The sequence below is a fragment of the Taeniopygia guttata genome, chromosome Z (assembly GCF_048771995.1).
Source record: "Taeniopygia guttata chromosome Z, bTaeGut7.mat, whole genome shotgun sequence".
Classification (NCBI taxonomy): Eukaryota; Metazoa; Chordata; class Aves; order Passeriformes; family Estrildidae; genus Taeniopygia; species Taeniopygia guttata.
In genome coordinates, this window is record NC_133063.1 from 73,141,317 (window position 1) to 73,163,072 (window position 21,756).

General features: G+C 41.8%; 1 protein-coding gene across 15 annotated transcripts in view; it reads right to left on the minus strand.

Annotated features, from left to right (window-relative positions):
* The window catches only part of NFIB (nuclear factor I B), a 170,001-nt gene extending 161,989 nt beyond the window's left edge, over window positions 1-8,012 (minus strand). For 4 of the 15 annotated variants that reach the window (XM_030258966.4, XM_030258965.4, XM_030258963.4 and 1 more), the window contains exons 1-2: window positions 7,049-7,398; window positions 450-981 (exon numbers count right to left, since the gene is read on the minus strand). In XM_030258966.4, the coding sequence (XP_030114826.2) occupies window positions 450-981; window positions 7,049-7,078 (562 nt within the window). In that variant the 5' untranslated portion in view covers window positions 7,079-7,398. Of the gene's footprint in view, window positions 1-449; window positions 982-1,295; window positions 1,443-7,048 lie in introns of those variants that run through there. The other 11 variants (XM_030258962.4, XM_030258960.4, XM_030258959.4 and 8 more) reach the window with 6 other exon arrangements.
* Between the last annotated feature and the right edge of the window lie 13,744 nt (window positions 8,013-21,756).

Here is a 21,756-nt window from a genome sequence, read left to right on the forward strand (position 1 = left end):
ATAAATACTTGTAGTATTTATTGTGACTGTGCAACTGCATATACCTCCATCTGTTCTTAATAATACTGGGATGGGGGTTTTTGTTTTGTTTTTCTTTGAAAACACAACTTGAAAACAATAATGTTTTCTGAAGTCACAACTATGTATTGCCACTTTTTCACAAAAAATAAAAGGCAACTTCAGTGGAATGAAAGTACTGCCTTGGTAGTGTCACTTTCGCTCTCGAAAGTGGCACACATGTCAAATATGCATGTCACACAGGTCTGCAGGAATATGTGTGTGTTTAAGTATATATGTATATATGCTGATTTACAAATGGATATGCAGCCACACTACATCTATGGACCACAGAACAATTTTTCACTGGAAGCCAGCCCACAGGGGAAACAGGGCTACTTGGAGTCAGAGTCTGACATACTAAAATAGAAACATGACAGTCTGCTTCCTACCTTGCTCCTGCACGTAGTATGCCAAAAACAAATCAAGCTCCTTGACTGATACTGTTATGTGATGTGGCTGGACGCAAAGTGCTGGATTTGTGCAATGTGGGGATTTCATGAGACGTTCTCCATCCGTACTTTCCAAGGGGATGCCTTTGAACAGGATCACCATGACTAGATCCAGACGCCAGACTTTGTCAGCCTGTCGCAGGCAATCGATTCTCCTAATTTTGCCCTTCTGGTCAGGATTGGACAATACACAGCATGGGTGCTTCTTCCCAGTAACTGTGAGCACAAAATCCTCCCGAAACTCTTGGCGAATATCTTTGCGCAGCTTGGCCAGGAGCCTGGATGCCCACTTCTGTTTAATTTCAGGCTTTTCACTAAGTAGCTCATCCTTGACTGCTCTTTCCTCATCCTTTGACATTCGTTTCTCATGTTTTTTAAAGTACTTGCGTTTTCGAGCCTGAAGATTGAACCAAGTATAGGCAATTGCACGGACATGTGGAAGAAGTGCCTCAATGAACGGGTGAAATTCATCCTGTGGAAAGAAGTGAAGGAAAGAAAAGAAGAGAACAAGAAAACTCAAAGTCAGCAAGTTCTCATAACCAAAGCAGTATCAAGAAACGTTTCTGAAAATCTTTAAGTGAAATATGAGATGAAGAGAATAAACAAATAAAATTTGCACAAATTTCATGTTTCATTTTTGAAAGAAGTGTTTGAAAATTTTATTTTGTACTCCTCCCCTCACTTCATCCCACGACACTGCAGACAACATAATTTAAGGGATGCTACCAAGATGTTTGTTCCTAACATTTAAATATTTGAGCGAGCAGCTAACATCAAGAAAAGTACCATTGCTCAAAGAGGATACTGCACGGTTTTAAAAAATCTGAGCAGAAATGTTCAGAAGGCTGAGGCAAATGCCACAGTTCATTTCTCTTCTCTGTGGCACAGAAACACAAAGCATATACATGCTCAGTGTAATGCCACACAGTTCCCGCTTTTGGAGCATGCTCTCAGCAAGAGACTGCTGGTGGCACAAAGAGCATGCGCCATTAAACTTGATCCATTTTCTTATCAAACGTCCAACATTCCAGCACTGAAACAGCACCATTCCAGTGGTGGTAACTAGAGAAACCAGTACACAGTAAGGAAAAGCAGGCAAAAGACACAAGTCATATACAGAATCTTCTGTACTTTCAGCTATTCTCGCTTTCCTCCTACCACCCCCAAGCTCTGTAAAATTAAGACTTTGTGAAGGTGAGAACTAAAATTACATTTATGTCCTTCCAGCAGTTCCACTGTAAATTTTGAAGCCCCACAGAGTCAGTTAATTTGCTAACTGATCACATGAGTGTGGCAATTATTCTAAACCCCTCAAAAATCAATCTGAGATGTACAATGAAAAATGGCAACTTGGCACAAACTTTGCATTCTTTGTGTTTCTACATGCTGTGGTAAAGAGACATTACGAGTCCACCGCTGGTCCAATGCTGCTTTTGTGAAATCCATGCAATTTATGTACAGTTTCAAAATATCCCTTTCTGTCGTCTGGCTTCACCTGCAAGTTCTTATCTTCTGCCTAGCAGCAATACGGATTGCATTAAGGAGGTAATGCTTAGTTGTTGTCTACAGGCACATCCTATAGCAATTAAATTAATTTCATTTGTCTGCTTAAAGTACCATCCTACACATCCATGTTAATAGCTAAATAGACCTTCCCCAAAAACTTATCTTTCATTAACAAGTCTGCTGTCTAAAACACTTCAATCTGCTTATCAAACGTTACTATATTTTGGGTTGAAAGGGAGAGCTTAGGGGAGGTATCTTTCTTCCTGTGTAGGGATATTTAGTTTTAAATATCACGCAGATTGTTCATCATACTTAGTGGCACAGTGCAATCAAAGTAAAACTGAACCTTTTTTATGCAATTATATTCAAGAATACAATTAACAAACTACTATTTTAGTTACGCTGCTAGACAAGGAATGAATTATGTTTAATCAATAGGCTGATTAACTCCATTAGGTAAAAATGATGGAAGTATAACTAATGGTCTCGATTATAGAGTGCAGACTACCACTGCAAAAGCTTCAGGCAAAGAATTCCATATTTAAATCTTCAAATTTCACACAAACTTCAAAATTTCCTGAATGTTGCAAAACTCACTAAATCTAGTTACCTCTCTTCTCTAACCATCCTTAAACCAAACAGAAAACATCAGAAAAGTTAATAGCTGTTTACCTATGATCATGTTGTCTTCATAGAAAAAAAAATAAATTAAGGGGAAAAAAAAGGGAAAAAAAAGAACAGAGAGTCAATATTGGAAGATACTTCAGGACATAAAAAAATTTCATTACAGTATGATGCTTGACAAAGACCTACAAAGGCAACAATTAAACTGATTAGTAGTTTCCAAAAGAGATTTGAACAATTCTGTTACTATACTGGCACATGAAACTAGGCCGTGGAAAGAGTTAAACCACAATCTGTTCTTTGTGTGGGAAGGCAGTACTGCTCTGAGCAACCACAGCCCATGATAAGACTTCCCTATCTTCATAGGTTTTCTGATGCCATGCTTTTTTCCCTTTCAATTATAACTACTAAAGAAAGTTTATTTTTTTCTCCTACAGAAGTCATCTTAATTGAAGTATTGAATTTTTTTTTTTAAATTAGTGGAAGCATAACAACCGTACTGTGTTAAATCCTCACAATTCATTTTAGGCTGAATAAAATGGATTTACTACAGATTTTGAAAATTCTAACAGCTGGGGCAAAAGTTGGGATGAAGGCAGGTGGCTGAAGAGCTTTGGGAGAAGTTAATTTTTACCTCAATACAATGATTTCCCCTACATCTAAACAGACTTTGGCATTTATAACTTAGAATGGCAATAAAATAATCATGAAGATATTCTACACTAGTAGAATATTGCACATCTAGTTTTAATTTTGAAGAAGAGCATCATAAATTATTAAATTATTTCAGATTGACTATGCTTTGAGGTAATGCATATAGTATTAACAATAATAACCTATAGCACTTTATATCTATGACAATTTTATAGATAATTTCACTGTTTAAATTCCAGTCTGTAGTAGTTGAATGTTTCCTTTTCAAAAATAGTGAGAAAAAAACCTCAAAAACATACACACCAGAAACTTCAACCTTTTAAAAACTGTATTCAGGTTTTTCTTTCACAGTATTGTTAAGTCCTGAAGATATACATATAGGTGAAAAGTGTCAAGAAGAAACACAGCAAAGAATATCCTGTTTGAAAGCAATTTTATCAGATTTTTTGAGCTATTTATTGTGCACCTGGAGTATTTTCAAATGAAAATACTACTTGACATGGGGAAGTGCACATAAAAATGATCCTAAATGGACATTTGCAATTAATCACACACATTCCCCACCAAATCTCCTAAAAAGATATCAACGGAATTTTATTTTTATTCCTTAATATTCATAAAGAAAATAGTGAATTATTTTTGGTTTTATGTGGCATTTGCTCATGTGCCACAGTTGCTCTTGCAATGAAGTGATTTATAAAGGTAAGATTTTCAAATGTTATATCAAATAGCTAAGGTGAACTATTGTGCACTGGCAATTTAAATTAAAACGGATGTTACTATATAACATCTATGTTGCTTGTAAAGAAAGGAAAAAATTGCAATCATCAATTGACAATAGGTAGGCCAGGTTTTCTTTATTGAAAAGATAAAGAGGATATGCAGTGCTCTTCTCCTATCTTTCACTTTTAAACTTTGTACCAGCCCATGAAAGCTCAAACTGATGACTGTACAATAAATACACGGGATAGAAGTATGGAAATTTTATACAGAAAATTTCATCTACGCAACTTCCCTGCACGGATTTTCTCATGCCTAGTGAAATAGCATAAAAGTGCAAAAGAAAATACTACATATTGTGAGATTTTGGACTACTGTGACATAATAAACCACGGTAAAAATATCACAAGAAAGCAAGCACTAAAAGGTATGCAGTAACTGCATCCTATTCATGCCTCAGCAAGACAGATAAATGCAGTTTCCAGTCATTCCGAAACATAGAGGAAGAGGTATATAGGAAAGAGAGGAAGGGACCCCCCAAAATTAAATTGCGTTTGGTAAGTTTTCTTCTACCCTGGAGTTATTTTCACCCACCAGACTTTTATTGTGAATATTATGGGTAACGCTTAAATCAATAAGGTTTGTCTTAAAGCTGTACTTTGGATTTTAGACTTGTTATTAAAACATGCTTCAGCGCTGTCTCGGCACAAACTAAACTACCACTTTCATAAGTAGTTCCATCCAAACAGGTGGTTTTTTTTTTATTTTACCGAAATATTTTCTTCTGAACACCTACTACCACAGTCGATGTGCACTGCAAGAGTCCTAGAGACAGAGAATACAATAGAGAGAACAATTGTGGCAGTAATGCTTTAATGCAGCTGCTACTCAAAGTGAGATGAGTCAATCTTTTGCCTTAAACAAATAAGAATATAAGGTTTAAATACTCATTACTGGTGTCATTTTAATTTTTAATTTATGTAGAGAAAAAAATTATTTATAAACTTCTGTTATCATTCCAAGCAGGTAGAAAAAAAATCTGAACTAAAATAAATTTGCTGCAACTGCGTTCCCTGTGTGTATCATCAAATGGGAACTGTCCCTGCATGGCACATGGTAGAGCATGATTGTAAAATGTTATGAAGTATCAATGCACAAAATCCAGGAACTGCTTTCTTGGATTAATGGCAGTAGAAGTACAATGTAGCATTTTTTTAGACACCTGAGTGCAGTATTTCAACACAAATTTGTAAAGAATGAGGAAATCTATTACATCAGTGAGTCCAAAAAGAAAATATCATTTGAAAAATATCATTAGAGAAGGAAACAAGATTATGAATTACCTCTGTAAAAGAGGTGGTTGTGAAAACCTGTGTCTCAAATGCAAAAATCGCTTTCTTAAGTTGTACTCTCAGGTTTATATTCTGATGCAGAGGTCTTATTGCCCATCAATAATTTGACATGGTGGACAGCCTACATAGAATTAATTTTGCTAACCACAGATTCCACGCTAAGTAGTTATTTCCATGTATGTATCTGCAACCATATGCGTCTCTGTTACACAAAATGCTTCCTATGTTTCTCTTTTGAAGAAGAAATATCTCAATAACACTTTTTTCCAGCTTTCTTCCACTGCAGCTCACGTTTACTTACTGAAAATATCCATATCTAAGTCAATCACACTTAGATGCCAAACAAAATATAAACAATAAAAAATGTGTCAGCCAAAAAACTGCAGGACTGTGTCCAATCACTGAATAAGCCTTATCATTGTTTCCATCTTCAATCACAATTTATGAATACTTTAGTCCTTTCGAATTACAATGGTTTGTAACTGCGGAATAACTTAAATCATACTTAGTTATTCACAGTGCAACTGTAAGTGCATCGCTGGCCTCTCTGTAGCAGCCCTGCAGCAGACATTACTTTCGCAAATTTTTTGCTTCTTTAGCTATTTGTTGCACCAATGTAGAAGCAAGCAGTTATCGCTTAATCAGTTTACATCACATCCTCCTAAGACAGACTTTCACGAAAGCTGAAAACTATCCCCGGGCTTTGCAGACGGGGTTTACCGTCCGAAACAGCCTCCGGTGCCCCGGCGCTCGCTCGCCGATACCGTATGCCGGCCGAGGACGCTGCAGGGGCACCCGGGGAACTTCCCAAACATGCTTCCGAAACCCCTCAGGTTTCAAAATCTGCCCTATGCGGCGGCGGAGACCCCCGCTCGGACTGCCCCCCGCTTGCCGCAGCGTCGTTGTCCCCCGCCCTCCGCGCCCCGCTCCGCGCTCCGCTCCGCCGCCGCTCCCCTCCCGCCGTCCCGCTGACAGTCGCCGCTCGGGACCGAAAAGCGGCCGCAAGCGCGACTGTAAAAAAAGGGTCGGTCTCTCCCCGTGCTGGGGAGAGGGCACGCTCCTCCGCCAGCACCACAATTTAGCGGGGAGGGGGAAAACGACGTGCGCTTGTGTAACCGAACGAGAAAACACTGCACAGCTTGGTCATCCTCGCTCACATCTCCCTTATTGTTGGCAGCCTGCATATTATTAATTAAGCATAAAACGGGATTACTTCACACCGGCCAGTGGTCATGTTTTGTCAAAAAAAGCACTTTTCCTTTCAAATCCTTTCAGTAGGCTGTGTGTAAACAGGCGAGCTGAAAAGAGTGCAAATCGTTTTATTCCAATCAAATCAATACTTCTCAAACACGTTTTTTTAGCATAATTATGCTCATTTTCAGTTTGTTAACCTTTGACTTCTTGTGCACCAACAATTAACAGTATTTGTCTACGGGTGACACTTTGAATGGATCTCCCCAAAACAATGGCGTGGTACAGTTTATTCTTTAATATTCCCTCCTGAGTGAGGAGTTTGGATCTGACAAACAGTTACGACTGTGCTTTAACCCGTTACAACTACTAGCAATAACTCATTAACAACCCACATACATACATACATACATATATATATATATATTTAGATCCCAACAAACACGTGGAAATAAATAAATTAACAAATAAATTAAATAAAAGCGTCTATACCTGAGTGAGACAGATTGGAGAATACATCATGACTTCGCTTTGAGAACACGCTGCCCGGAGAGCCCCTAAGAAAAGCCTCAAAAAGGAATAATTTCATCTATTCATTTTACAGTCATCTAAGACTCAAGGAAGATGAAATCAATCAGGACGGGGCTCTGCTCTGGATCACCACAACTTCACAACAAACCCCAGTCCTCCTTAAATAGCCAAAGATTCAAGTTCAGTCCGTGTGCTAGATTTCCCGGGGTGAAATCCAATCTACACTTTTAACCCTCTTGTAGTCGGCGGCGCAGGAGTCTTGCTTTTGCTGCTGCTGCTGCTGCTGCTGGTGGTTGTTTTGCAGATGAGGGGGGAAGGACTCGGGGGGGGGGGGGGGGGTGGGCGGGAGGATTTTTTTTTTGTTTGGTTTTTTTTATCCTTTTTTCTTTTTCCTTTTTTTTTTTTTTTTTTTTTTTAGCAGTTGTTGGGGGGGGGGGGGGGGCGGTCTTTTTTCTTTCTTCAGAAGTTGGTGGTGCTGCTGTAAAAACACGACACTGTCACCACGCTTTCGAAAGTTCAAGGTTACAGCCCGGAGCGGAGCAAGAGGCTCCCGAGCAGCGATGGCAAGCGAAACTTGGCCGGGCGGTCGGGCCCGTGCGGCGGGGGCGCGCCGAGGCGGGGGCGCGCTCGGGCGGGCAGAGCGGGCGGCGCGGCCTGCGGGCTTCCCCGGCAGCGCCTGCTCGCCCGCCCGGCCTCGCTCTGCGGGCAGCCGTGGGAGACGGCTTCCCAAACGGCCACCGTAATAAAAATGATCTCCTGAAAATTCAAACGATAAATCTCTCCCTGGCGCTCCCACCCGATTTGCTCTCAACGTGCCCGTGAGTGTCCCCCTCCCTACCCGGCCCTGACTCGGCAAAACTTAGAAGTTGAAAAATTCACCAGTTACACCCTGTGGACCCTATTCCAGCTCTCTCCCCAAATGAGATTTAAGTATTTTTGTTTAATTATTTAATTACACAATCACCGTTTACACTCCTCCTCCTCCTCCTCCTGCAAACACATTCCTTCTCCACCAGATCCCCTTCCTCTGCCCTCCCTCTGCATTCATTACCACCGAACGCTGCAGAAGGAACGAGCACGTTTCGCAAACATCCCTCCCTCATTTTCCCGCTCTTCTGGTGGGAGAAAGTTGCGGGGACGAAGGGGAGGGGGTGGGGAGGCTGCCATCTGCGAGAGGCTTCTTTCTCTTCTTTCGGGGTACGACTTTGCCAGCTGCGGCGGGGCTCAGGCGCCCCTGCTTCCCCCCACCCTCGGCGGGGGACACGGGGGACACAGCCCCCTCCGCCGCCCCCCGGAACGGGGGGAGCCTGTCCCACACCGATGTCCCCGCCCTCGCAGGCTGCGGCCGGGGGCGGCGAAGGGGTCCCGGCTCGCGGGAGGCAGCAGGGTGCCAGGGTCTGGATCCATTCTCCGGGGGCAGCTTTAACCAGGGGAGCTGGGAAAGGGGGAAAAACAGTGAGCTAAAATTATTTCTGCTCCTGTGAGGCGGGCTGCGATGCTGTGCCCAGCTCAGGGGGCGTCCGGTGTGTGCGGCCCCCACGGCCAGCATCGCCGCTGCGGGCAGGGGCGGCCGAGCGCCACCGGCGCTCCCTCCCGCTGCCCTTGCGCAGCCCCCGGCGGCGTGCCGGAGGGACCGCTGACTTCCTCCTTGCCCAAAGTGAGAGTTTATTCACGTCAGGCATTTCACAACGACACATCAAGGAAAGTAAGCAGGTTCAAGTCAACCATGAAATGGTCACTTTTTAACCCCGTCCTGTCCTCATTAGGGAAATGCTCAAACACAGCCCATTTTCAAAGAGGGCTCTTAATGAGGGGAGCTTGCCAAGGCTACCAGCTGCAATTCCCATAAATTTACAAACCAAAAGAAGCAGAGGGATGAGTGGGGGAAGGAGAGACTCTGTACAAGACAGGTAATGTCAAAAGAACCAGCAAGAGCCCAACGCAGTAATCTTTGCAGAATCCATGCTGCATCCCCACAGCTCGGTTTCTGGCTAGCTACTCTTTCCCAGATTTGCAGGGTTCAAACAACTGTCCTGCATCTTCTCTTCTACTGACTATTCTGATAAGCAACAAGTTAAGGACATAGGCAAAGATGAATTACACAAACTTGGGGTTAACCATAATTAGGAAAACTTATTTTTATGTCTGTTGTATAATACCCCTGAAATCCTATCGTTTTTCTCTCTATCCAGACACAAAAAGCTGATAATGCCAGCTTTAAATTATGGAGTTTCCCTTTCAATAAGTATTCTATTTAACTGGAGTTAATTTACCATAAAAGACATTCCTCTTGGCACAAATGCACTGATGTCCTTGAATACACCTCTTTGAGTGCTTGAGCTCTTACACAACAAGCCATTATTGCAGACCTGATTTAAAATGACAATAACTCTCCTCTGTCCCCTTTATCACTCTCATCCCTCCATAAGGATCAGGGCAACCTAACCAAATCCATAACATCACATCAGCAAGGCTGCCCCTGTAAGCTACATAGATGTGAAAAGTCTCCCTTTTTCCAGGCAGGGCTTGCAGAAGGCCCCACTCCCATGATCTTGCCAAGGGATTGCAGTTGCACTAGGGTCCTGTGCACTAAAAGCAAGAACTCCTGCCAGTCTGGCAAGCAGAAAAAAACAAATGTAGTGAGGTAAGGGCAGAGAGAAACCAGTCACTTTCTACAGCCTTTGCTATTGCAAGGGATAGGGAGTCTGTGTTCACATCACCAGGAGAGCTGGCTGAGTGTGGGTTTGCATCTCTTCCCAGAGGGCACAAGGTGGGAGATTGAGCACAGACAGCCCTGCAGCATGTACCCGTATCCCCCAGAACAGCACTGCTGCAGAGCAGGCAAAGCCAGATACTCCCACCCCCCAGACCAGTCTGCTGGCCAGGATTGAACAGGCCTCTTATATGAAAGCATCTTGGAGAAAACGGAGCTGCCCAACCAGTATGGCTCAAGCAAGCATTTTGTCTTCTGTATGATCTATAGGGCATGGCAGGCATGGTAAACGTTGCCATTGGTTTGCCCATGGGTTTGATCCAAAGACTCCCAGTATATGACAGAAAGCAGGCTGTACTGGGCATCCAAACGTGTTTTGGCTCTCTTGCTCCTGGTTAATCCCAGTGGAAACCCATAAAGGATGAAGGCTTTTGTCATGCTCAGAAACACATGTGTGCACATGCTTGTGCCCCTCATCTTCCTCCATCCCACCCCAACCCCTCAGCTCCTTTCACAGAAGAGCAAGCTAAAGATTATTTTCAGAATGGATAAAGAACTACATTAAAATCAGAACAAAGTGTAAGTCTCTATCACTTTGCTGACAAGGCATGCAGGGTATGTGGTAACTGGATTAACCTGGAGAAATATGGCATGAATGCAGCAACGACACTAGGCACAGTGGCTGGCCCTTGGCATGCAGGGAGGCCTTGTGAGAAAGTAGTTAAATTGCTTTCAAATTACAACTTGCATTATTTCGTCAACCACCCCAAAGACCCTTCTCTCCATCCCCACATACTAAAATCCCTGTTAATACTGCAAACACTCCATCCTTGAAGCTCCAGGCTGGAGGACAATTGCTTTTTGTCTTCACTGCCAGAGCTATGCCAACCTCATGCTGTATCTGGAAGTTCAACTAGCATTTCAGTGTGGGCAATTTAGAAAATAAAAAACACTATCTGACCTTCCCAGAGAGAGACACTGAGAGTGGTTCTCTGACACTAATCCTAGCCCAGGCTGGCCAAAGGGATGCATCCAGTAGGATGCAATATGAGAACTGATAACACTGCTTGGACACACACACAGCTGGGCACCTGCACACGGCTGCTACAAACCTTCACGTGACAAAAATGTACATTCAGGAAGAAAAGGCAGCTTTCACACTAGTAAGTGGCAGATACCAAAGCTGCGAGGAGTCACCCTCACTGTGAGCCTGCACTCTCCAGACTGGGGAGCTGCTCCCATGCTCCCCCTGCCTCCCATTCAACTCTGGCAGGGTGGTTAGGATAGGAGGACATCCACTGCCCGCACTGCGTGATCTGAGATGCTCATCTCACAGGAAAGAACCACAAAGGTTTTTTAACACCATGGACAGATGGGCTCACGCTCCTGTACCCATCCTAGTTTGCCAGGGCAGTTTTCTGCCAGCAGTGCAGACCCTGGTATGCCAAACTTGCACTAAAAGTAGAAAGGCCATTTAGACCACTTATATAGACCAGAATTTCAACTGTTGTCCTTTGGCTGGACAACTGCTTGAGTTTTTAAAGTTTTGGAGCACAAGACAATTATTAATGGAACAAAAATAAAGAAATCACTAATGCTGAAGTGCGAAGCCTAAGATTATCTCAGAATAAATGTGGGCAGTTTGGCCAAATATCTAACTATACACATACTGAGCTTCTAAAAAATCAAGTTTTCATGAAAATTCCAGATGTCTCTTCATAGAAATCAGAAATAACTGATTATGGAATGTGCCTTTTCATCTAAAGTATGGAATACCTGAGAACTAGCACCAAAACTCTTGTGTAAGAGGTCTTTGTGATCCAAAACACAAGTTTTTTATCTAGTTTAATAATACAATTAACTCCTTTATCACCCTTTGTTAGAAAATTTCATTAACCCACATGTTAATTCAATAAACAATTACTTGAGTACATGCATAAATACTGAGTAGCACAAACAGAGTATAGTTTATGTCACTCGTGCATAACAAGTAATCTAAACCATATTATATTATATTGTATTGTTACCTGATGGTGATTCTATCTGTATGATTCTGTCATGGTGCCTTGAAGTCTTCTTGTACAAGCATATTAACCTACAAAGTAAACCTTTGCATCTTTGGCATGAACAGAACCTTGAACAGTTTTTTTATGTGCAGGAACATTGTATGTGCAAGGAGATATATATGTATATACAAACATACGTATATGCACAGAAATTCTGAGAAAAAAACACATACACAGTTAAATAAGAAAACTGATAGTATATTGGCTTATGGGACCTTTATATGCTTCACATGAAACTGAATTTTAAGTTATTCTTGAATTAAAATGTAAACAACAGTTTAAACAACAACAACTTCTAAGCCAGTACAGTATCACAACAATAAAATTATGTATCTTAATAATTACTAGCATTTTTTACTTGGTTTTGGGGGGTAGGAAGAAACATATACTGTACATAAACTATGTATATGTATGATCAGATAGAAAGTGTGCATATATATATACAATCAAAAGGAAAGAAATACACCACTTACTCTAAACAAAGACACACATACATATGACGTGTTTGTGCACTTGACCCCTGTCCACATATGGTTTGATGGGGACTATAATACTTGAGTTTCCCACAGCTCCCAGACCAGCAAATAAAAACATCAAACCTCAAGTGTAAAGCTGTAAACCACAGCATTTTGGGTTACACAACTGTGCAGTTTTTGTCCTCACTGCAGGTCACATCCCTGGCCTTACAAACGTATGAAACCCTCTTTTTCAATACGGTAAATTCTTTAAAAATTCACGTGTGCTGATCTCAAATGCCTTGGACATAAACAGCAATAACAACAAATAAAATTCCAAGACAATTCTTTTTTGGCAGTTTACATCACTTGCCAGATTTTGAGAATATTGGGATGGAGGAGGGGTAGGGGAAGCATCTATAAGCTGGATTTAAATGACTGCCTAAATTAGACTTATAGTAGTGTTTGATCTTTTTCTTGTGATTCAACATTAAAATTGTAAGCATTGCAGTACAAAACCGCTTCAGAGAATGTTACGAGTTAATCCTGTGTGCTTTGGCGCCTTTTCCCTGCCAGCTACTGTACTTTAGAGGGAAAAAAAAAAAAAAAAAAAAAGCTGGAAATCTTGTCTGTCCCATCACAAGTTCAATGGCAGCACTTTCCAGCAGCGGGAGGAGAAGATGGCTATGTTCACAGAACTAATAATAATTCAGATCACGCCACATCGGCATCTTGTGTCAGAGTCGAATCTGGCTTCCCCGCCCCCTTCAACCTGAGAGCTGCCAAGTCCTCACACACTCCGCATTCAACCACAACTTAATGGATGGGATATTGTGCATTAAAATGTGGCCCAGACACACAGGGGAAGAGAGGACAAGAGGGAAAGCAGACACACGCACACACACATACAAACAGACATGCAAGAGAAAGGAATTAATTAAAACACACACACAGGTCCTACAACAAAACAGCAGTGAAAAAGGGTGTGGGGGGGAAGGAACAAAAAGAAACCCTCCAGAGTAACTTTAAAAAACAAGTCAGAAATGCCACCCTAACACTGCATCCTGCTATATAGCATAGAAAGAGACCAGCACAAGCCCCCAGACAATTTATTGAGCAGACGATACACAGCAGCAATGCCATTTCCTCCATATGATACATTCAAATTGCAGTCCATTAACTACAAAAACCACTAAAACAGCCAGAGAGAAAATATTATATTAAAATGTGAGTAAGGAAGCAATTTCTACGGCAACAAGAAAGACAGGGAAAGATCTGTCTGTAAGGTACCAATAAAGCAGCATTTGCATTAATCCTTTCCAGCAGTTAACTGATAGTTTTCTGCCAGAGAAAAGGCGGGAGGGGGAAAAACTTGAAGCAGGAAACATGCCAAGTTCAGCACTTTTGGATGCAAACTCCCATCAACTGATTTCTGGCATAAAAGTGTGACCCACATAGAAAAGCTGCCAAAAAAAAAAAAAAAAAAAAAAAAGGCAAAAAAAAGCCAAATACAAACAACCCACCACTTATATCTTATCCTGTAAAGCAGAAGTGGTATCAGCATTTAAGAACAGGGTATAACATCCACTTTGAAACCACTGAGACATAATCTCAGCCTGGAGGAATTACAAAAGAAGAGTCAATTGAACTAAAAATAATATATATATGTAAAAATATAAATCACTTGAGCACCATGTACCATTGTGGTGTATTGTAGTAAATAAATGAGATCTTGAAATCTGCAACGTACCACTTGGTGTTTGGCTTCACATTTTTCAAGATGTATCTCAATTTTTCCAAGGACCCATTGTTTTTGGAGTTGGTTTTGTTGTTGTGGTTGTGCTTTTTGTTGGTGGTGTTGGTGGTATTCTGTTTGCATTTTTATTTTTTTATTTCCAGAAATGATATTTAACTTTTTGGGTAAAGCCTCTTTAGGATGGGGTGTATGGTTTGGTATTTTTGGGGGGTTTTTTGGGGGGGTTTTTTGGGTTTTTTTTTGTTTTGTTTTTTTGGTTTTTTGTTTTGTTTTGTTTTGTTTTGTTTTGTTTGCTGTTGCTGGTTTGGGATATTTTAGGGGATTTCTTAGGGGAAGAGGTGGGGATTATTATTAGTATTACTACTATTATCATTCCTATTATTTAATCAGGTCGGTTGTTGGCTTTGTTTTGGATTTATTTTGTTGCCAGGTTTTTGCCTGACAGGGAACGGGATGAAAATTCTTGGAGTGAGCGAAGGAAAAGGCGTTAAAGTAACAGCCTGCGGGCAGAGCGCTCCGCCTCCTCCTCCTCTTCGTCTCTTCCGAGTCTCCTTTCCTCTTTAGAGCTGCCAGGCTGAAGAGCACGTTTCAGCGGCGTCTGACTTGAACCCGGCCCAAGAATTCCTTCCCCCTCCTCCCCCCACCCCCGCCTAAATTTTAAACTCTTATATACCACGCACATACAGATGTGTATTTTTATGGCAGGGACGTCTCTGTGCGTCCATGCCGGCGTTTCTCCTCCGCCCCGCATGCGAGAGCGGAGCGGAGCGGCCCGGCCGCTCCGGGCTCCCTGGGCTCCGGCCGCGGGCGGCCCGGCCGCTCCGGGCTCCCTGGACTCCGGCCGCGGGCGGCTCGGCCTCCCCGGGCTCCCTGGGCTCCGGCCGCGGGCGGCTCGGCCTCCCCGGGCTCCCTGGGCTCCGGCCGCGGGCGGCTCGGCCTCCCCGGGCTCCCTGGGCTCCGGCCGCGGGCGGCTCGGCCTCCCCGGGCTCCCTCGGCTCCGGCCGCGGGCGGCCCGGGCTCCCTCGGCTCCGGCCTAGGGCGGCTCGGCCTCCCCGGGCTCCCTCGGCTCCGGCCGCCTCCGCCTCCCGCAGCCCGGCCCGCGCTCCGCCGCCCGCCCGCCCGCGGCTCTCCGCTTCCGCCTGGCGGCTGTCGCACGCAGCGGGGCCGCCGCGGGATTGCGCACATTACGGACGGATAACATTTTAGTTTAGCCCTCTCAGGCCACGCTTGGCGAGTACGGCTCTTCACACGTTTTTCTTTTTTTTTCTTTTTTTTTCTTTTTTTTTCTTTTTTTTTTTATGAAAGGTTTTTGCACGCAGGTTGTGTAATTTCGTGGTTTCGTATGACACCTTTTATAAGCTATCACATCACACTGCTCGCTCCCTGTAGGATTAACTCCGCTCCAGAGGAATTGTTCTCTAGTCCAAACCCGACGGCAGTAAGGCAAACTCACAGAGGAAGGATTTGACATCTAAAACTTCCTTCACAATTAAGGCACTTACAATGAAATAAATAAAAGTGCATGAGGTAAAAGTGTGTGAAGAGTTTTAATCAATCAGATGACTAATACATTCCTTCCTGTTAGAAACTGGCAAGTCCAAACTGTAAAGAATCTTTATAATTACTTGGAGGCCATTGCTGAGAGTATAGGGACCTCTCAGAAAGTTAGTTTTATTTTGTTTGATTCGAGAAAAACAGTTTAAGTATCTAAAAATGAAGTCTACTCTTAATATTAAGAAGAAATTGCCATGAAATAGGGAAAAAAATTGAAATATAAGCTCTCAGATTTAAGACCAATCACTATAGAGTTATGCTTTATTTTTTTGAGTTTGTCTTCACTTTTCTGATCCTTTTACAAAGAAGTCAAACCAAGAAGAAATGAATTACGAATTTGTCTGTTCACTGAGCAGGGGAAATGATTGTTCAAGCTATGTGTGGCAGATTTTGAAAACTTTACACCAGCCAGCCAGTGGAGTGGAGAGCAGACCTTTCTCAATGACAAAAAGAATCTGCAGGTGTTGATTTTTACATTTTAAATGTTTTCCCTTATTTTACAGAATGAAAGTTTTATTTTTGAAAGTTGTACACATTTAAAATTTTTGCAAGATTTTGCAAGGACTTTAACAATTTATTTTTTTTTTTTTTCCCTCCTTATGTTTGATTTTGGTGTTGCGGTTGTGATTGCTAACAATGATTCAGTTGCATGGTTGTTTTTGCTGAGTCTGTGTATTTGCTAAGCCTAACTTTGCATGAGATTTAGCAAACAATTGCTAAATTGATTTATATTATATCAAATGACAGAAATAATGAGATCAAGAAAGAAGTATTTCAGACCTTTAGAAAGAAAAATTGTATTGCACAAAGTTGTCATACTCTATCAGTTTAGTTTAAACCTAGATGGTCATAAGCAACTTTTGTGAACATATTTTTAAGTTCAAAATTGTGTTATGTATAATTTCCATTGCTTTTGATTTCTGAGTTCTATAGCACTAACATGTGTTGATTAGGGCTTTCTGCTCCACAAATGTAATCAAGGGCTTATATATTTTGTAGCAAGCTGACCTTTAAGTTCTGTTGATTATGGAATTTTTTTTTTTGTATTCTGAGGTTTTAATATCTATGTACTTAATACTTTTTAGCATTCAGAATGGATAAAACAGGGAAAGACTGTAAATAGTTTTCTACCATGCATAATTGTTACCAAATCAGTTACCCATCTGTGTATGAACAGATAGCAATCTGGAGGAAGATAGACTCACTTGCAGAATTTCCACCAAAACAAATAACAAATAATTATTTGACATCTTTATAACAGAATTTGTGACAAATACAAAATGTTTCAAGATATGTTATTTTTTGAAGATGCTGATGTAAATTGACTTTATTAAAATCTCTGTATTTTCAAGGTTTGCTTACTACCTGGCAGGACAGGAAAATTAAATAAGTGAAAGGGGACCTGGTGAATCAATGGTTCAACAGTCCAGTCTGTGAAGAAGTCCAGTCACGGGATAGACCAAGCAAACAAGGATCACGTTAGGTAAAAATGCAGTAGGCAGGATCTCAGTACGGTTTGACTGTGTGCAATGGCATAAGCCATTCTTATTCATAACAGGACTGCTGAGAAAACCACATAACTTTGGATGAATATATCATTTTGCACATGTGAAAAAATGCTCTTGCCCCACCAGCTTTCAAGTAGGAGCTTCCCACTTTTCACAGAAAGGCTACTGTACTAAAAAGTTGCTGCTTCCTATTCCTGAAACAACCCTTTCAGGTTTGTCTGAGCAGGGCACCATGAAAACTCCATGATTTGCACATGTGCACAACACTTGCTCATTACTTCTGAAAGTTCATACTTTTGCCATGCTGCTCTTTACAGAACCCCAGCCCCGCCGAGCCTCCTGCACAGTCTCCTAGCAACTAGGAGAATTATAACTCTCATTTTGGCACTGGCAAAATGATTCCTTCTGCTGCTTCCCCCAGGCAAGCAAGCACTCTGCAGTCCAGGGTGAAATGCACTGGGCAAAGAGATGGGGAGTACTGGTCAGAAGGCTTGCAGAGTCTGATGTCTTGTAATTCCCTGTGTTGCCAAGCAAAGCCTGGAGTTCCCACCCGCTGGGGCAGGGTCAAGTGCCAGTTGTTTCCTGCCCTGCTCTGGCATATTAGGTAGGGGAGAATTCAAGTAGATTTCATCAAATTATTTCTAAAATTCTGTGACTTATGTAAGAAGTAGCAAAGTTGTTACAGTAGATCAGATTTTTCATTTTGGGTAATTTCCTTTTGGAAAAAAAATATAGCATATAGAGTTTTAGTCAGTCAGCATTTGTCCAGGAAATCAGCTGTGGAATCCTGATGCACAGCATATCTTCCTGCATAATTAATACTCTCATACTATGTACTTTTATGTTTAGACCTCTTCTTCTATTAAAATATGGCAGAAACAGTATCACAATATCACCACTCAACTGTATCATGACATCATCACCAAAACAAATTAAAAGATTAGGAGATAAGTGAAACACTGAAAGGTAGAAAATCTTATTCATGTTCTGTACAAGAGCCTTCAATTCTTCAACTCTCCTTAATAATAGAGCAAAGTGTAATTTCTTCCTCTGCACCCTTGCTTCTCTCAATCCACAGGATTGCTAAGGAACTGTAACATCATTGTTTTTAATAGGGAAAAAAAAATAAAAGCTGAGCCTTAATGGCAACATTTAAATGGTATACAGAGCCCTTTGAGTTCACACCTCATTAAGGTGAACAGGAAGAGAAGGGGTGCACATCTTTGTTGTTACTTTTGCCTTGCAGCATTTTCAGCCAAGCTATGTGAACAGACCAGCAGCACATGAACTAACTTTGTGGCAGCTGTATTTTTGTAGCTAGTTTGTTTTGTTTGGTTTTTTTTTTTTTAAGTTTGAAAATTATGAAATATTGTGAAATGGAGCCAGAGCAGGCCCGTAAAGTACAATTATTTTGGCTTCCTATTTTTTGCAAGCTAATCTATCAGATACAAATCTCTTTCCTTATCCAGTTTGGAAAGTTCCTTTTGACTAAAGTTCACATGACCTGCTATTTCTGATATGTGCTCCATAGCACCAAAAACTTGGCACAGTATTTCTTGCCCTGGGCACGAGCATGCTTATCTGAGATGACCAATTACAGGTACATTTGTCAGTTGTCTGTTACATACTCCTGTAGAAAACTCTATGTTGCAGTTGCATAGGTGATCGGATTTGGGCCTAAAATAGGTTTAGCACTGGGATCCTTCAGCAAGTTTGCTGACACCAGCAAGCTGTGTGGTAAGGTCAACAAGCTGGAGGGCAGGGATACCATCCAAGGGGACCTTGACAAGCTTGAGAGGCCGGTATGTGCACACATCATGAAGCTCAGCAAGGCCAAGTACAAGGTCCTGCATCTGGAGTTGGAGCAATCCCAAGTACAAATACAGGCTGGGCAGAGAATGGATTGAGAGCAGCCCTGAGGAGAAAGACTCAAGAGTGTTCATGGACAAGAAGGTCAACATGACCCAACTCCAGAGAGTGAACCACATCCTCAGCTGCATCCAAAGCAGCATAGCCACTAGGTCAAGGGAGGTGATTCTGCCTCTCCACTGTTCACATCAGACCCACCCAGAGTACTGCATTCAACTCTGGGGTTCAACATGGACCTGTGGGAATGAGTACAGTCTAGAGTCACTAAGCTGGATCACTGGACTGGAGCATCTGTCCTGTGAATACAGGCTGAGAGTAGAAGCTGTTCAGCCTGGTGAAGAGAAGGCTTCAGGGAGACCTAAGAGTACCTTCCAGTGCCTAAACAAGGCCCCAAGAAAGCTGGAGAGGGACTTTTCACAAGGGCAGGTGATGATAAAACATGAGTGAATGGCCTTAAGCTGAAGGAGAATAGATTTAGATTAGATATTAGGAAGAAATTCTCTACTATAAAGGTGGTGAGGCACTGGCATATGTTGCTCGGAGAGGTTGTGGCCTCTCCATACCTGGAGTAGGCTGGATGGGGCTCTGAGTAGTCTGGTCAAGTGAGAAGCTCCCTACCCATGGCAGGAGGATTGGAAAGAGACGATCTTAAAAGTCCCTTCCACCCTAAACTATTATATTATTCTATGATTCCTGACCATGTGTTCCAAGGCTTTAGCACATATCAGCTGGAAAGTATGATTCAAAAGAGTCAGAGAAAGGATTTCTGTGCAAAAGTTCTTTTAGCCTGCAAACTTAGCTTCTCACTTTCATTTCTGTCCTTTTCTGTTACATCAACTGAACACGGATCAACCACTCCCAAATGTTGCTTTACTGTTATCATAGCAGGAGAGATTAGGGAAGGCAGTAAAGGTTATTTTCATGCAACTTTACAATAATGGAAGGAGAGCTTATTTTTGCTGATGGATCCTCATCTGACGGTCTGGCAGACACTGACAGTTAGTGCATGCCACAGTCATTGTGGGTTGTCCTGTGGGCACACCATCATGACAACTTGTGCAAAAGAAATCTATTCTCTCAGCATGTGGTCTTGGGACATTCAACACTTCTGCATGAAACCATAAACTTTTCCTGCCCCCATCTCCAAGACTACCCAGCAGAGCAGATGTTTTTGTCCAAGCTCAATGGTTTTGATACTCAGAGGCTTTTTCATCCTGACTTCCACAGGTCTGTGTCATTTTGGTATCAACGAGGCAGCTAAACATCTTGTGGTAGAGAAGATTTTTACATTATTGATGATTTTATTCCTCTAGGTGGTGTGCTTAAGATAATAGCTAAGGTTTAGAAGAATAAACTTCACAAACCACTCTGCAAACAGTGCTAGTACTGTAGATGTATGGCACTTTACCAATCCCAAAGAACACCTAACCATCTCAGCCTGAAAGAAAATACAGGTTTCTGTCACCCATAGAATAGAATGATGACCAGAATTCTGCTTTCCCAGAGATGGCATTCACCAGCTTGAACAGCAGGGATATTGGTTCCTTATGAGAATATGGATATTGATAAGATGTGTATGTCATTTTAAGAAACACTTCTTCATGTGCTCAGCAGAAGATTCTCAACTGGTGGAGAGTGGTAAAGTGTGAACTCAACAGGTTAAAGAAAAGGCAGTCCTTACTGAATAATTTCTGAATAAAAGTATGGCCAGTACTGTTTCTACTCTTGCCTCCTACAGTGTCCTGCACAATGTCTCTAAAGACGAGAACTTCCAAGGCTCTCATACAGTTTTCAAGGCAAAAAAGACCTCAGATAGGTGGCTAGCTAGTATGCTTGCCATCAGTGGGACACAGTAAGAAGGAAAATAACTAAATGAAAGCACTCTCTTCAGTGTTTTGGAATCTGCAAGAGAAATGTTTATACTGTGGAAACAAAATGGGACAAGACACTCTTCTCCAGCCATGGATAGGTTTTCCATGATTTTTTTTTTATATCAGGAAACAGAATATGTTAGTCTTCCTAATTTTTGCTCCCCTCCTGCACATTCACAGGGGATACCTTTGAAGATTGTCTAACAGATTTATTAAATATTTTTTTAAATATTAAAATAAAAATGTTACAGATAATCTGTTATATAAGCACTTTTAGAATCATCATAGGCATTCCAGCTGCTTATAATAATGATTTTAAAGATGCAGATTTGTACTGCCAGTAGTCACACTGGTGGTTGAGAATGATTTCTGAAGGATAATGCTTCCTTTCACCACACACCGATGCAATCTGTGGGAACAGAGTGAACTGTGAGCAGGACCTACTTCCAGATCAGGAAAAACAGAAAATCATGTACTCTCTGGTGACAGCTCTAGCTGTGTGAGAAAACGGTGTGCAGGAGAGGGCAGCAATGAAATATCTGGGCTGATTATGTTCCAGGAGTAGGAGCTCTTGCCTTGGAAACCATGGGACAAGTCTCTGCCCTTTTTGGTCTTCTGTCTTGCTGTGGGCTCTTCGAATCCTCATCAGAGAGGTCACTTTATCCTCTTCCTTTCCCTTAGATTATTTCTTCTTTTTTCTTTTTTGGGGGATTTTTGTTGTTGTTGGTTGGTTGTTGGTTTTTTGGTGTTTTTGGGGTTTGTTTGGTTTGGTTTCGTTTGGTTTTGGTTGGGTTTTTGTTGTTTCTTTTTTTTTTTTTTGGGTTGTGGGTTGGTTTTTGTTTTTGTTTTAGTTTTTGTTTTTGTTTTGTGTTTTTTT